Source organism: Mesocricetus auratus, unplaced genomic scaffold (assembly GCF_017639785.1).
Source record: "Mesocricetus auratus isolate SY011 unplaced genomic scaffold, BCM_Maur_2.0 Super-Scaffold_100003, whole genome shotgun sequence".
NCBI lineage: Eukaryota > Metazoa > Chordata > Mammalia > Rodentia > Cricetidae > Mesocricetus > Mesocricetus auratus.
The window spans coordinates 93,927,769-93,941,948 of record NW_024429188.1 but is presented as its reverse complement, the minus strand read 5'-3'; the positions used below and the strand labels follow the sequence as shown (position 1 = coordinate 93,941,948).

The following is a 14,180-nucleotide window of genomic DNA, read 5'->3' as shown; positions in this document are numbered from 1 at the left end:
GAAATCCAGGGACCATTAAAATTGCCAAGACATGACAGCATCTACATCATTGCTTCAAAAATTTGTGCTTGTGTCCCATTATAGTCACTCAGTTCCCTCATAATCTTGCTTCAGGTGGTAGCCATTTATCTGAGAAAACTTAAAATTTTAATCCGACAGACTGATTTTCATAGTTTCTCTTCTCATTATTGGCAAAAACATAAGCAAAAGTATACTTTGTGTGGAGTGAGAGCCATGTTACCAGCTTGCATTCGGCTTTCTATAATTTTGAACGTGTTGAAGGAATGATTATGGAAATGGAATAGCTTGAGAAAACAGCGAAAAAGGATAAATCACTGATTGTGATACCTAATTTACCCATTAGTCCATGCCAGAAATTTAGGAATAGGAAAGTTTAAGAGATGAATGCCTATTTAACATATGTAGGGATGACATCAGTGTTCTCAGGAAGTCCAATATTAGCAGTCAGTCCCATCTTCCTCTGGCCAAGAAAGAGCAAAGATCCTGCAGATGGGACCCCAGAAGAATGCTTCTCCATACACCAGTTCTATTATTCAATTTATTCTGAACAGGGAGGCACCATCCATGTACAGTGCCAAGGTGATCCTGATGATGTTTTCCATCCACTATTAACAGGAAAGAGACTTAAGATAGGGGTAGTTAGGGAATGAGGACCAGAATGTATATCTAAGTGCTTTCTTCAAGACAACCCATGCAGTCAGAAAGTGAGTATCCAGGAAAATATCTGTGACTCGAAAGATGAAATGGGTAGAGGGCCAGAAAAGCCTTATCTGCATTATCATGAGGCCATTTTTCTGACCTTGGCCCCGATCATTTGTCCCACTTGAGACCAAGAAGAGGAACAGTTTGGTCATGTAAAGCCATTCATTAAAGGGTCTTGAATTTTGTCCCAGAAATTATGGTGAATATGGATCTGAGTTTTTATATGTAAGAAATAGATGGCAATCTATTTTTTACTAAATAATCCTCTCACCTGTCACCTAATATCCATGTCTTAGTAAACACTAAACAGTAACAACTTTTTATGAATTACTTGGAATTTATCAAATACGCTATTAGTACTATATCTCAGCCACCCTTTCCATGTTAATTCCTTGTCCCAGAAAAATTATTTCATTCTCAAGACTCTACCCCAATAATTACTAAAGAATTTTGTCCTTCCCAACTGATCATGCTTCTTGAGTCAAGTCAATGTGAGTCACATTCCATTACAATAAAGGTAGGTTTTTTGTTTGTTTGATTTTTTCTCATACTAATTATTTCAATGCAATATATTCACCTTCTTCAGCAACAACTTTAGTGGGGCTGAAACATATTATATGAGCCTCCCTATTAAATGTAGAATGCAAAAAGAAGCAAGCATAAACACAGCAATAGTTTCAAAGTTAACTCCATTTTCAAGGGAAAGTGGTGTTACAAATTGAACGTTGTTTTTATTTGTAGAATCATATGGCTGCATTAGGTTGAATGTAGGCTTTTTAAGAAAAGGAATTTAAGAAGAGGAAAGAATAGTTTTTCAAAAAGCCTCATGACAAGTTTCTCAGTGATGACATGCAGTCACAAACAGCCATAGCAACTCCATCATCTGCAAAACAGTGATAAAATGATAAAATGATTAGAAATTCCCAATTTAAAAAGTGGATGTGACACTCCAAAATAGTTCTTCTTAGTTCAAGTAAGTTAACAAAATAAGATTATTATCATTGGCACATTTGTATGTATGTGTGCCTTACCACAAAGAGGAAAAGAAATTAATATGGAAAATGACTTCCATATTTTTCTATACATTTTTTCATTTAATTTTCCTGTGAATTTACTGTTAGACCAGATGGGATGAATCTAAAGAAATTGGTTTTCTCTTTAGAGTGTTTCCATTACTCACCTCCCTGAAATCAATAAGTTGGTTTGGGGTCAAAATCTTTTCTCCCAAACTGAGCACCTGCTTTTGCACATTTATAGCAGCCTTTGCACCAAGAGCGATTCACCGTTTTGCATGATGGGCAGACCCAATTCACTGGAGTACGATGTAAGAGGGCTTTCTCTGGTTGTTTGATTTCAGGGGATTTTGCCCCTTGAGCTTGCTTGGACTTTTGTTTTAGAGGCAGGTGTTTTGAGGAGTATTTATTCACACTATAACTTTTACTTTTTCCTGGGGTATATGCTTGGAATCTATTTGGTTCTTCCTTCTGGCTCTGGCTCATGTCAATCTCCTGTGGCATCATCTGATCTTTCCTCTCACTAGCGTTTCTACCAGTAGCCAGGAGTGTCATTTGCTGAAAAGTGACTGTATCCTCCTTTTTCCAACTTCTGTTATCTTCTCCCAGGGCAACTGTCCCCAGGCATGTCTCTTTCTCTTTACAGCTAAGGTTGCTTCCCAGGTGAGGCTTCCTCAAGAGAATCCCTGGATATTTTTTCAGGATGGGGCTGGTTTCATTCACCTGGGTAGCTATTTCCTGGGATGGTAATGAGGCTTCTTTAGTGCTATGGTCGATGCTATCTTTCAGGCCAATCACCTTCCTAGGAATCCCTGGATATGGCTTCTGCATGCAGCTGGTCTTGTTCCCCTGGGAATCCAACCCCTGGGGCATTACTGGTTTGTCCATTATGCTGTGGTTACTGTTGACTTCCAGTGCAGCTGTTACCTGGTCCTTCCTTGGAGTTTTCTTCTCAGTGGCAGTCATTACCTGGGGTATGACATAACTTTCCTTGTGGTTGTTGTGGCTGCTGTCCCCATAGACATGTATTCCATAGGGTTTCTCTGCACCTTCTTCGCTGTGGCTTACACTGTCTCTCAGCTGACTTAAGTCTTGGTGGATGTCAGAGCATTCATTCGGCCCATGGCATACTTGGCCCCAGGCAGAAGTCATTGCTTCCTGGGACCCTGATGCAACCCAAATGCCAGGTGAGTAGATTGCTGTAGGAGCCATCTGAGGGACAACTGAAGCCATGGTTGCTGCTGTTGCTCCTGATTCTATCACTACTGGACATGGTGCAGGTGTTGAATATGGAAATCCCAAGGGAAATTGCGCATTGAGTGGGGCTGGATTTGGTATAGGCATTCGAAGAAAGGGATGCACTGTTTGTACCCAGGGACCTGGAATTCCTGGCAGATAAGACAAGAGTGGTGAGACTGGCATCTGGTCCTCCACATTTGGCATGTTCTGGGTCTCTCTGAATCGAAATTCTTCCTGCTCCACATCCTCAATGGACCACACCTCTGCCCTATACCGCCCGGTTCTAGGTTCAGGCATATCGGGCAATGCAGACCTCTCTGCTTGGAGCAGCCTCCCACGAAGTACTTCACGCTCATCCATTGCCTCTTGTAGTGCAGTCTGTGTAGAAACAAGTTGAGCTGCAGCCTGGTCCCTCTCCTCTCGCAGCCTCTGTAGTTCGGAGGCCAGAGTCCAAGATGCTGTCTCACGCTCTCCCACCTGATCCTGTAACTTCCAAACTCTACGTACTTGTTGTTCACGCTGCCTGGCAGCCACTCTTACACTCAAAGCCAAAGCGCTCCAGGTGCAAGCCCTCTTGATGGAGCGTGGTAGTTTAGGGTTAATAAGGATGGTCTGGAGATGATCTTCTATCTCATTCCAAGATCGAGAGCGAAAGGTCCTGTAGAATTCCCCACCCCCACCGTTCATAAGGACTTCGTTGTTAATGAATCTGATCACTTCAGTATGGCGGAAGCCGCTAGATTGGTCCCCAAATTCAACTGCCATGGCTGTTGCAGGTTAGTCAATTAATACTCTTACAGATCTCCAGTATGGTCACTGACATATCTGCCATCCATGTGGCCAAACTGTTGCCCCCTCCCCTCCAGATTCAGTACTACCTCAGTCCTTGTTGAACCGTTGTTACCTCCTCTACCTCTTTCCTTCTCTCCCTCCTTCCCCAAACAAAAGACAAGCTGATCCTCTCACCAAGCTCTCAGTACTCTACTGTTACTTCCGGGTAGTTAAGAAATATTCCAGAGGATACAGCATACGTCACAAAGGGGACAAACACTGAGTCATGCCACAAGCCATGCTGGAAACAGCCTTATTCACCCTTAAACTACCTAAAAGAAGCGCACTCAGGGTGGATAGTTTGGTAGTACAGTGGACATAGAAAAGGATAAGCTAGTAGATGAAATAAGGTATTCAACAATATACCTGTTGACGATGAGCAAGATAGAATTTCTGGGCTGGGTAATGGGTAACAGAGGAGGGAAGAGCAAGATAAACTGGGCTACAGGAATAGTTAATTGAAGGGGATTGGGGCTCCGTGCCTTTTAGTTCGTGGAGATTAAAAGGATTCAATATGGATTTTTGCTCTTCCTTTTACTTTCTTCTTTCTTTTTTTAGTGTTTTTGTTTGTTTGTTTTGTGAAACCAAAATTCACTGAGGAAAGGAGCTGCAGGGTTTCATTTTCCCAGATATGAAACAAAGTTCTGGGCTTGCAAAGCTGGCATCAAGAAGACTAGAATACTGGGTAGTAGTGGTAAACAAATTGTTATATACCTGTACATAAGTAGAATGAGAAACTAGCAGTTTGTGGATATTACAAATCCCAAATAAGATTTAAAGGGAATGATGATGAATAATATTTCATTGACTGAGTAGGTGAGGAAGAGAAAGCCAGGAGGAAGTCGTCTAGGAAGACTAAAATCAGGAGAGCATAGGAAGGTCATGCCCCCTTTCATTGAAAGGGAACAGGGAATTTCTGAACTCCTCTCTCCAAATTGGAATTCTCTGATGCAACATTTGCAGCTAAAGTGAACAACATTGGATGTCAGAAGTTTCTGGGACCTTCTGTGGGCTGCTATAAACTGCAGGCAAGAGCTTTTCCATTTTTGAGTGGAAAGATGGAATCACTCTTCAGTCAACTCTTGTATAGTTCAACCTCAGTTCCTTTCAGAAAAAAATTGCTGTTTTCCGATTGAATACTGACTTCTGTTATTTTAATACCATGCCTTTCCATTTTTTGAGCTCAAACCAGATATTATATCTTTACTGACATATCTTTTTTAGTTTCTTTCCTTCCATCAGCTTCTTTCCAAATATTATTTGAGCATATTAAAGTTTCTCCCATACTGCACATAATTATAGGGTTCATTTTTTATTCCTTAATTTCCTCCTATATAACTAAAGAAAATATCAAAAAGCGTTATACTGGTGTCTTTCCTTGAACAATAATCAAAGGTTCCAAATATCCAAATCTTCCAATGTGACCTTTATTGATAAAGAGAACGAACAAAAGACTAAAAAAAAGCTACCAGAAAGAATGAAATTTAGAATCTACCACTCCCTTATTAAAATCAATGTTTCCCAAGTTTTTCTAAACCATAGATTCTATAAATGGCAAAAAGGGTGGTTTGAACCAATGATCTGATAACTGGACAACTACTCACTATTAGTCAGGTAACATATATTGTCTAAAGTGCATATTTTAGACAAAGGGATGATTCATGTCCCCAGCAGAATGGTGTGTGATTTCATCACATTTTCAGAACAAAGTTTAAGTTTAAACTTACAGTTACAAACTTCCATTTAATATTTTCAGACACAAGAAACTGAAGAAAATGAAACTACAAGCAGTAAAAGACAATAGTGCAAATGTAATTATCATTTTCATATCACCTCCTTTGTAACTATCAAGGAAGCCTCTTTGGGGAAACTGGGACTAAAGTTGAGATTTAAACAATGTATAAGATTTACATAAAGATATTGAGGAAGAAATAAATCTAAAGTTGGTAAATTGGTGTTTCCATGTTATTTACCAATTTGCTATTTGGTTGGCAAGATCTGCAAATGGTGCTACTGATCTGCCATATCCAGCTAAATCAATTTGTAGGATAAATGTTTCTTGTGTTTTCATACCATTATGTTTTTTGAAGCATGTGGTGTCCCACCTATCTGCCTAGTATATTTCAGCTATTTCCATGGATGCTCTTTCCTAGATATCCACATCTGATACCACCAGAAATGCACCATGTGTGTACTGGCATTTGTGATATTTCCAGGATCTAGATGCCTTCTGGGTGCTGAAGGCATCATCTGTTTCTGATCAGAAACAAAATATTCTGTATATGAAAGCAGAAACAAAAGTATGCTTTACAAGTAGAATTAGTCTGAAGCATGGAATATTCAGAAATATGAAGACCAATAATAAAGGAAATATAAATGACTATTAACAACATCATATAATTTTTGTACATTTGCCATGGAAATATCATGATCCTCAAATATTACTACCATATATATCTGTGACAATAAACATATATGTCTTATCAAAATAAAGACAGTTTACTGCTTATATAAATTTTCAATATCTATTATGAGAACCGTCCATGTGTTGCTAGACATATAGAAATTCCCTCCTCTTACTATGTATTAAATATGAAAAACTCTTAAAATTATAAATAGTAGCATTTGTAGATTGTCAAAAATGTTAAGTTACTTGATACACTTCTGGTGACATTACATTATATAACTATGATGATTGTCTACTTGAAGAATTCATTGTGTATATGTAGTAAATGTTATACACAATAATAGGTATGCCTGATAAATTACTATTGCCTTCAAACCAGCTATTTAAATGTCCATTGTTCCTATTTCTAGTGTATTGTATTTTGTAAAGATCAATTTTCTAATCTGCTACTTCTTATTCTGTTCTCTCTCAATATTCATTATCAATGAGCTAGAAATATTATATTCACCTTCATTAGATATGCTTTAATTGACACAAAATTAGGACACAGTCATGTTCCCTATCTATGGTCTTATACTTTTTCTTTAGTATGCAAAAATGAAGGGTTATATTGATGCATTTAATGAATTAATTGAATATATTTATTTTGATAGTGATTGATTAATTTAATATTAGTCCATTAATCAACATGACCATTTTCCAAATGGTAATATGAATGAAATTTGCAAAAAATACAATGGAAATTATATTCTGTCTATCCATTTTATATGTTAGTAAAGCCCAAAAGAAATTTTCAGTTAATAAATGTTGCACATTTACAGTAAAATTATCCGAAATGTGTTAGTTTTTCCAACTACGGTCAAAGTAAGAAACTTTAATATTCTGATGGTCTTCCTTCTTTATTCATGCAATACTATACCTTGAATTGCTACTCAACTCAATGTTTAATTTACTGAGTTCTAGATACTTAATACACTAGTCTAGCCTAATTAACCTAGATACATTTACACAATGCTGTCTCATTATAAGTTCCAAGGAGGATTGTCAACATTTGCTACTGGACCTTTGTACTGTATTTAGTATTGACAATCTCATTCCCTTCCCTGACACTCTCTATTCTTTACTTTCTGGGCATTAAATACTTTGACATCAAGCTTACCTGGTTAATATGTATCCCTCCAACTATTATCCCAACTATTATCTTTATATTTTAATCTACTTTTCTTGCATTTGTTAAATAGCTATTGGTATTCCCTGGGTTCTATATTGCTCCTTTTTTGTTTTACACCTTTTATCAAGTGATGAAATTTACACTAAAGTTCCTATCACCCCTGTGATGCTGATTCCTATGCTGTGTTTCTAAGCAGTCTCTTATTCACGTTTCAGACTTGTACTACATAATGAATTTCCTGAATACCTCACATACACCTTAATGAGTAAAGATGAACTTATCATATCCTCCTCTCTTTCTAGAGCTATTTATTACCCCTTGTCATCATCTGCTCAGTTATCCAAACTAAGCATTTTAAAGTCAATGGGACTCCTTCTTTCCCCCTCTGTCTACTTGGACACTATATAATTGTCATTCTTGCTGTCTCCTTGGCCTTTCATTGAATTTACAATTATTGTACCATTTCCCAAAAGCAACTGTTGTAGCTTTTTAGGTCACTGACTTCATGGTTATTCTACCAACTCCATATATTTACCTTTGAGTTTATTTTCCAGAGAATGTCTAGATGAATATATTTTCTAGCATAAGTACTATATTTAAAATATCCTTTGCTCATTATGGAATGAGCCTAAGCTCTTTAATATCCTATGGAAATTCTCCTAGGATTTCCTAATAGCCTTGACAATCTCATTTTTATCCATCCCCCTTACCTTCATTCAAGAAATACTGAGCTATTTCTAGTCCTCTCACATGTCTTATTGTCTCTCATTTACTTAGATGCCTTTATACTGTCTTCTTTGCCTGCATACAAGCACTCTTCACTGAGTTATTTTTTAAAGATTTATTTCATGCACAAAACAAAAGATTTGTAGCTAAGATCTAAAAATATGAAAGAGAACATAAGGTGTTTGTCTTGCTTGGCATGAGTTACTTCACTCAGTATAATTTTTTCTACTTCCATGCATTTACCTAAGAATATCATTTCATTTTCCTGTATAACTGAACAATATTCTATTATGTATACATGCTACATCTTCTTATCTATACATCTTTTGATGGCTATCTAGACTGATTCAATTTTCCAGTTTTTATGGATAATGCAACATTGAACATAGATGTACAAGTGGCTCTGCAGAAGGATATAAATTTCATAGTGTTTGTGCCTCTGAGTGGTATAGGTGTGTCATATGGCAGTTCTGATTCGAGTCTTTTGAGAAACTTACAGATTGATATTTGTTTTGTTTGGGGGGTTTTTCTTGTTTTGTGTTTTGAAGACGGGGTTTCTCTGTATTGTTTGGAGGCTGTCCTGGAACTCTCTCTGTAGATTAAAGGCGTGCACCACCACTGCCTTGCTCAGTTGATTTAAATGGCATTGTTCTTTTGTTGTACCCCATCCCCTATGGTTCTTACACTCTTTCTGCCTCCTCATGCTCTCTCTCTCTGTCTCTGTCTCTGTCTCTGTCTCTGTCTCTGTCTCTGTCTCTCTCTCTCTCTCTCTGCTTAATATATGGCTATGGGTCTCTGTATGTGTTCCCATAAGTTACAGGAGGAAGCTTCTCTGATGGCAGAACTTATAGTTAGGTAAGTTAGGTTTTCTAGATATACAGAGATATATTTGAGATAGATAGACAGTCTTCAAAACTTTCAAAGACTCTCAGAAAATGGCATTTAAAAAGGGTTTAGGTTTTTTCTTGACAACGAGAAATGTCTGCTCCTGGCATCACCAATTACGTCTGAGAGGAAGATGGGCATCGAAGAAACTCGTCATGGAGTTTGTTTTCAACATGGCAAGATTAGCCATTTGGGCAAGAAACTGCTCTTTCCTGAACTGCTTGACTGTTGCTGTATAAACTGGATATGCAGGACCCACAGGAAAGTGACTGCTGAACTCAAACATCCTTCAGGGTTCCTGCTTCATGGAAGAGTCTTCGAGACTGCAGGAGACAGAAAAATGAATGAAAGACTGCCAATGCAAATGGATAGTTTGAAATTTCCTGCTTTTCTGAGAAATCTTCTGGACACACTGTGGCCTACGGGCTGAAGATGGATGCCCCAACATTACAGAGAAACTCCAGGTGACTCTCCAGGCAGCAAGATGTCTCTGTCAATCCTAGTGTTTATGTATTATCCTTCTGTGGTTTTTGGTGGAGTTGAAGAGAGTTATAATTATAGTTTTCCTTAGTTATGATAGAAGATAAGCTACATATAGGACTTTGGACTCACAAGGATGGGATAAATGATATTTTCTTTAAATCTTTCTAAATGTTGATGGACAAAATATTGTAACTGTGTCTTTGCTTGATAGCTGTTCTGTTATATATAATTTGACTTTGTTAAGGTTAAAACAAAGTCTTTTCTTTTTGTTTAGACAGAAAAGAGGAGTTGGGGAAGTCTTGTGTATATGTCAATAAAGCACTGTTGGCCAATAGGGAAGCAAGATAGGTGGGAGTAGGAGTCGAGGAGGACTCTGGGTAGGAGAAACACAGGGAGTCAAGATGTAACTGCCATGGGGATAAGAAGCCTGGAATCTTCTCTGGTAAGAGAAATACTTAGATTAACAATTATGGGATAAATACTTAAGTCAGAGCTAGCCAGTAAGAAACAAGCAAAGCCAACAGCTTCATAATTAATACAGCGTCTTGTGTGTTATTTGGGGACTACAATGCGGCAGAGCCCAGGCGACTGGTGGGGATAAACCAAAGCAACTGGGTAGGAGAAGGCTTCTCTCTGCAAGGGACCACTCCTCCATTGTTGGTGGCAGTGCATAATTGCACAGACACTATGGAAATGAGCGTGACAGTTCCTCAGAAAGCTGAGAATCAGTCTACCTCAAGACCTCCCCATACTTCTTTTGGTCATATACCCAAAGGATACTTCATTCTCCAACCAATACACTTGATAAACCATGTTCATTGCTGTTCTGTTTATAATAGCCAGAAAATAGAAATAACCTAGATGTCCCTCAACAGAACAATGAAGAAAACATGATACATTTACACAATGGAGTATTCAGCTAATTAAAAAAAATGACACCATGAACTTTGCAGGCAAATGGATAGAGCTAGAAAAAATCATCCTGAATGAGGTAACCCAGACCCTGAGAGATAAAGTGTATATCCAATTATATGTGGACATTATCCATTAAATAAGTGATAATCTAGATATAATATATAGCCATAGAGATGTTAGGTACAGAGGAAAGGACTAAGGGGAACACATGGATCTCCCTTGGAGGAAAAAACAGAAAAGTTTATGGGTAGAATGGGGATAGAGGGTAGGACTGGAACCAGAGGATCATTTGGGTAAGGGAAAGGTGTGGGATTAAAGGCAGGAATTCAGGGTAAGATGGCTAGAACTGGACGGTGTTTGAGTGCTACTATGGAAGTCTAGTTCAGGGTAAATGTCCTAAAATACATGAAGGCAATCCTAATGAAATCTCCAAATAATGAAGAAAAGAGAGTCTCAACTAGCCATCTCTTGTCACCAAGTAAAGCTCCCAGTACCAGGACTGGGTTACATTCAATTGATTTTATGCCAGTGGGGTCCCATTTAAATGGCCAAATAACCCAAGACAATAGGTTGTTCTCTGAAAACTGACTGAAAGGCGCCATTTTTAAAGAGTTGTTTGTTTTCTTAAGGATCAGTTTTTTTAAATTTCTTTGTTTATTCAAAACACTAATCTTCTATCAGATGAATAAGAGACAAAAATTTCCCTCCTTTTTTGTGACCTTTCTAACAAAGGTTTTATTCAAATAATTGGAGGTGTAGTAGAACACAATTGAAAAGAAAGTAAGGGAGAGTGCTGAATTAAGCATGGGTGGGGAGGACGATGGGTGAAAGGAGTACTGGCTAGGTTAAACAAAAGTAAGGGTGTATGAAAAAAGCCGTATGAAAAACCCACTAGTTTTCAAGCAAATTTAAAATTTTTAAAATAAAAAAGCTTTAAAAACTAGAGTCAAGTAGTAAATGTACGACATTTTCTTTTCCAATATAGGTGATGGAAGCAGAAGCAGGGATTCCCAGATAAGCACTGAACTGAACTCCTGGAATCCAGTTGTAGACACGGAGGAGTGATGAGCAAAGGGGTCAAGACCATGCTGGGGAAACCCAGAGAACAGTTGACCTGAGCAAGTGGGAGCTCAGGGACCATAGACTGGCTGCTGGGGAACCAGAATAAGACCAAACCAGACCTCCTGAATATGGGTTTCAGGAGGGGCTTGGGCCAACTAAGGTGCCTCGGCCAGTGGAACCAGTATTTATCCCTAGTGCATGAATGTGCTTTGGGATCCCATTCCCTATGGATGGATACTCTCTCAGTCTAGATACAGGGAGGAGGGCTTAGTTCCTGCCCCAAATGATGTGACAGACTTTGGTGATCCTCCAAGGGAGGCCTCACCTTCCCTGAGGAGTAGATGGAGGGTAGGATGGGGGATAGAGGGAATGGGAGGTTGGTAGGGAGAAGGAACTAGGATTGCTATGTAAAATAAGATTGTTTTTAATTTAAATAATTTTAAATTAATTTTAAAAAGCAAAATTCTATATCTTTGTCAGAGAAAGTTATTCTCAGTGTTTATCCATGTGTTACACCAAAATTTGCATGTTTATGCAGAGAAAATTATACCCAGCATCAGAATGTTTTCAAACTTTCCTCAGAAATCATGTGTTCAATAATTACTTTGGAAATAACAAAACTTTGATTTCTTTGTGAATTAAAATTTATTCAAAATTTAATATTGCTAGTGTTGGTGAGCCAAAGGAAGAGAGAATGGGAAGATACAAGAAAATGATGAGTTGTAGATAATGTAATTTGTATTATTCAGATTTCCCAAGTTCTCTGGATATATATACTTTGTGACATTTAATATTCTTTTCTAAAGTTGATTAATATGTGAAACACCTGAGTTAGACACACAAAAATATAAATTTCCTGGACATCTCATTTGGAAAAAGTAATGGTCAAGGAGTGAAATGAAGCATGATATCTTTAAAATTACCATTTTCTCATATGAATATAATGATATCATGGGGCTTGGGAAACACTACTCTATATCACATTAGTCATAGAATGTAGGACATGTGAAATAGATTATAAAGAGAACCACAAATAAGTGGAACTGAATCATACCTTCATTCTTTACTCAAATTCTGATAACTATGTTTATATACTTATTTTTTAAACTCTTCTGTCTGTGTGAAACAATATAAATGCTGTTATGCCACAACTGTGATCTTATCATACAAATTTGCACAGAAGATCCTAGCACATGTGTCCCCTTCCCATGCTTTATCAACTATCATATCAAATATTCTTCATAATTGATTTTTCTTTAGACATTTGATTTCACTCACTTGTCAGTATTTTTGGCACTTATCTTTTTTTGTTTCTGATATCATACACAGAACACAGGGATTTGCACTTGCCAGGAAAAATTTATGCCACTCAGCTAAATCTGCACGCTTTTATTTTCCTTTTAAAGAGGTTTAAAATTTCAAAATTTTCTTAAAGTAATGATTGTTTTATTCATTTATCCCTTGGTATGTATAGGTCAATATTTATAGAACAATATTTTAATCTGTGGAGTCATACAACTAATTAGAGATGGGAGTAATTTGGAAAAAATCTCATTATTCAACATAGAACTCTTATTTTTCATTTGTATTACATAATAAACACCATTTCCACTCCCTCCCCTCCTCTAGTTTCTTCGCCCTCCCATCTCCTCCCCTTAGCATCTGCTCCTCCTCAGGCTCCATTCAGAAGGGGGCAGGGCAGCCATGGGCATCAACAAAGCATAGCACATCTAATTGAGGCAGTGCCAAGTTCCTCTCAATGCATCAAGGCTGGGCAAGGCAACCCAACATGGGGAATTTGTTACCCAAAGCCAGCTCAAACTCCAGGGACATGTCCTGATTCCACCGCTAAGACTACCACAAATAGTCCAAGCTACACTACTGTCATACACATTCAAAGGTTCCAGGTCAGTCCCATTAAGGTTCCCTAGCTGTCAGTCCAGATTCTGTGAGCTCCCAAGAGCATAGGTAATCAGTCTCCGTGGGTTCCCTCATCTGACTTTGGTCTCCTTGACTCATATAATCCCTCCTCCCTCTGTTTACCAGGACTTCTGGAGCTCGCCCCAATGCCTGGCTGTGGATCTCTCTGCATCTGCTTCCATCAGTTACTGGATGAAGACTCTATGATGACAATTAGGGTAGTCCAAATTTGATTGCAGGAGATGGTCAGTTTAGGCACCCTCTCCACTATTGCTAGGAGTCTTAGCTGAGGTCATCCTTGTGGATTTCTGGGACTTTCCCTGGCACCAGGTTTCTTTCTAACCCTGAAATGCCCCCCAATCAAGAAATCTATTTTATTATTCTCTGCCTCTGTCCTACCGCAAACCACCCAACTCTATCCCTCATGTTTGCATCCCCTGTTACCCACCACCTTTCCCAAGTTTACCCAAGAAATATCTTCTATTTCTCCTTCCCAGGGAAATCTATGCATCTCTCTTAGTGTCCTCCTTGTTACCTAGCTTCGCTGGGACTGTGGATTATAGCCTGGTTATTCATTACATTACACCTACTATCCATTTATAAGTGAGTACATACCATGTTTGTCCTTCTGGGTCTGGGTTACCTTACTCACTGCTATTTCTCACTTTACATTGAAGGAAGATATTTTAAATGCTTCAGAGCAGTAAACAGATTGCTAAGTGCTGTACAATTTTTATTTTGCTGAATGTAAAAGCCATTTGTTGTCAAGTGGAATAATATTTGGAATAAATGTTAGTTAAATCTT

The 14,180-nt window shown here is 38.1% G+C and overlaps 1 protein-coding gene across 1 annotated transcript; it reads right to left on the bottom strand.

Annotated features, from left to right (window-relative positions):
- Positions 1–1,197: 1,197 nt before the first annotated feature.
- On the bottom strand, positions 1,198–3,901 carry LOC101838241 (testis-expressed protein 13C-1). Its single transcript, XM_005076875.3, has 2 exons — positions 1,904–3,901; positions 1,198–1,606 (listed from the first exon to the last, which is right to left on the bottom strand). The coding sequence occupies exon 1, from the start codon at positions 3,738–3,740 to the stop codon at positions 1,914–1,916; it is 1,827 nt and encodes a 608-aa protein (XP_005076932.1). The 5' UTR covers positions 3,741–3,901; the 3' UTR covers positions 1,198–1,606; positions 1,904–1,913.
- Between the last annotated feature and the right edge of the window lie 10,279 nt (positions 3,902–14,180).

Bases quoted from the DNA above. Each gene is read 5' to 3' on its own strand.
- LOC101838241 (XM_005076875.3), bottom strand. From the start codon at position 3,740: ATGGCAGTTGAATTTGGGGACCAATCTAGCGGCTTCCGCCATACTGAA.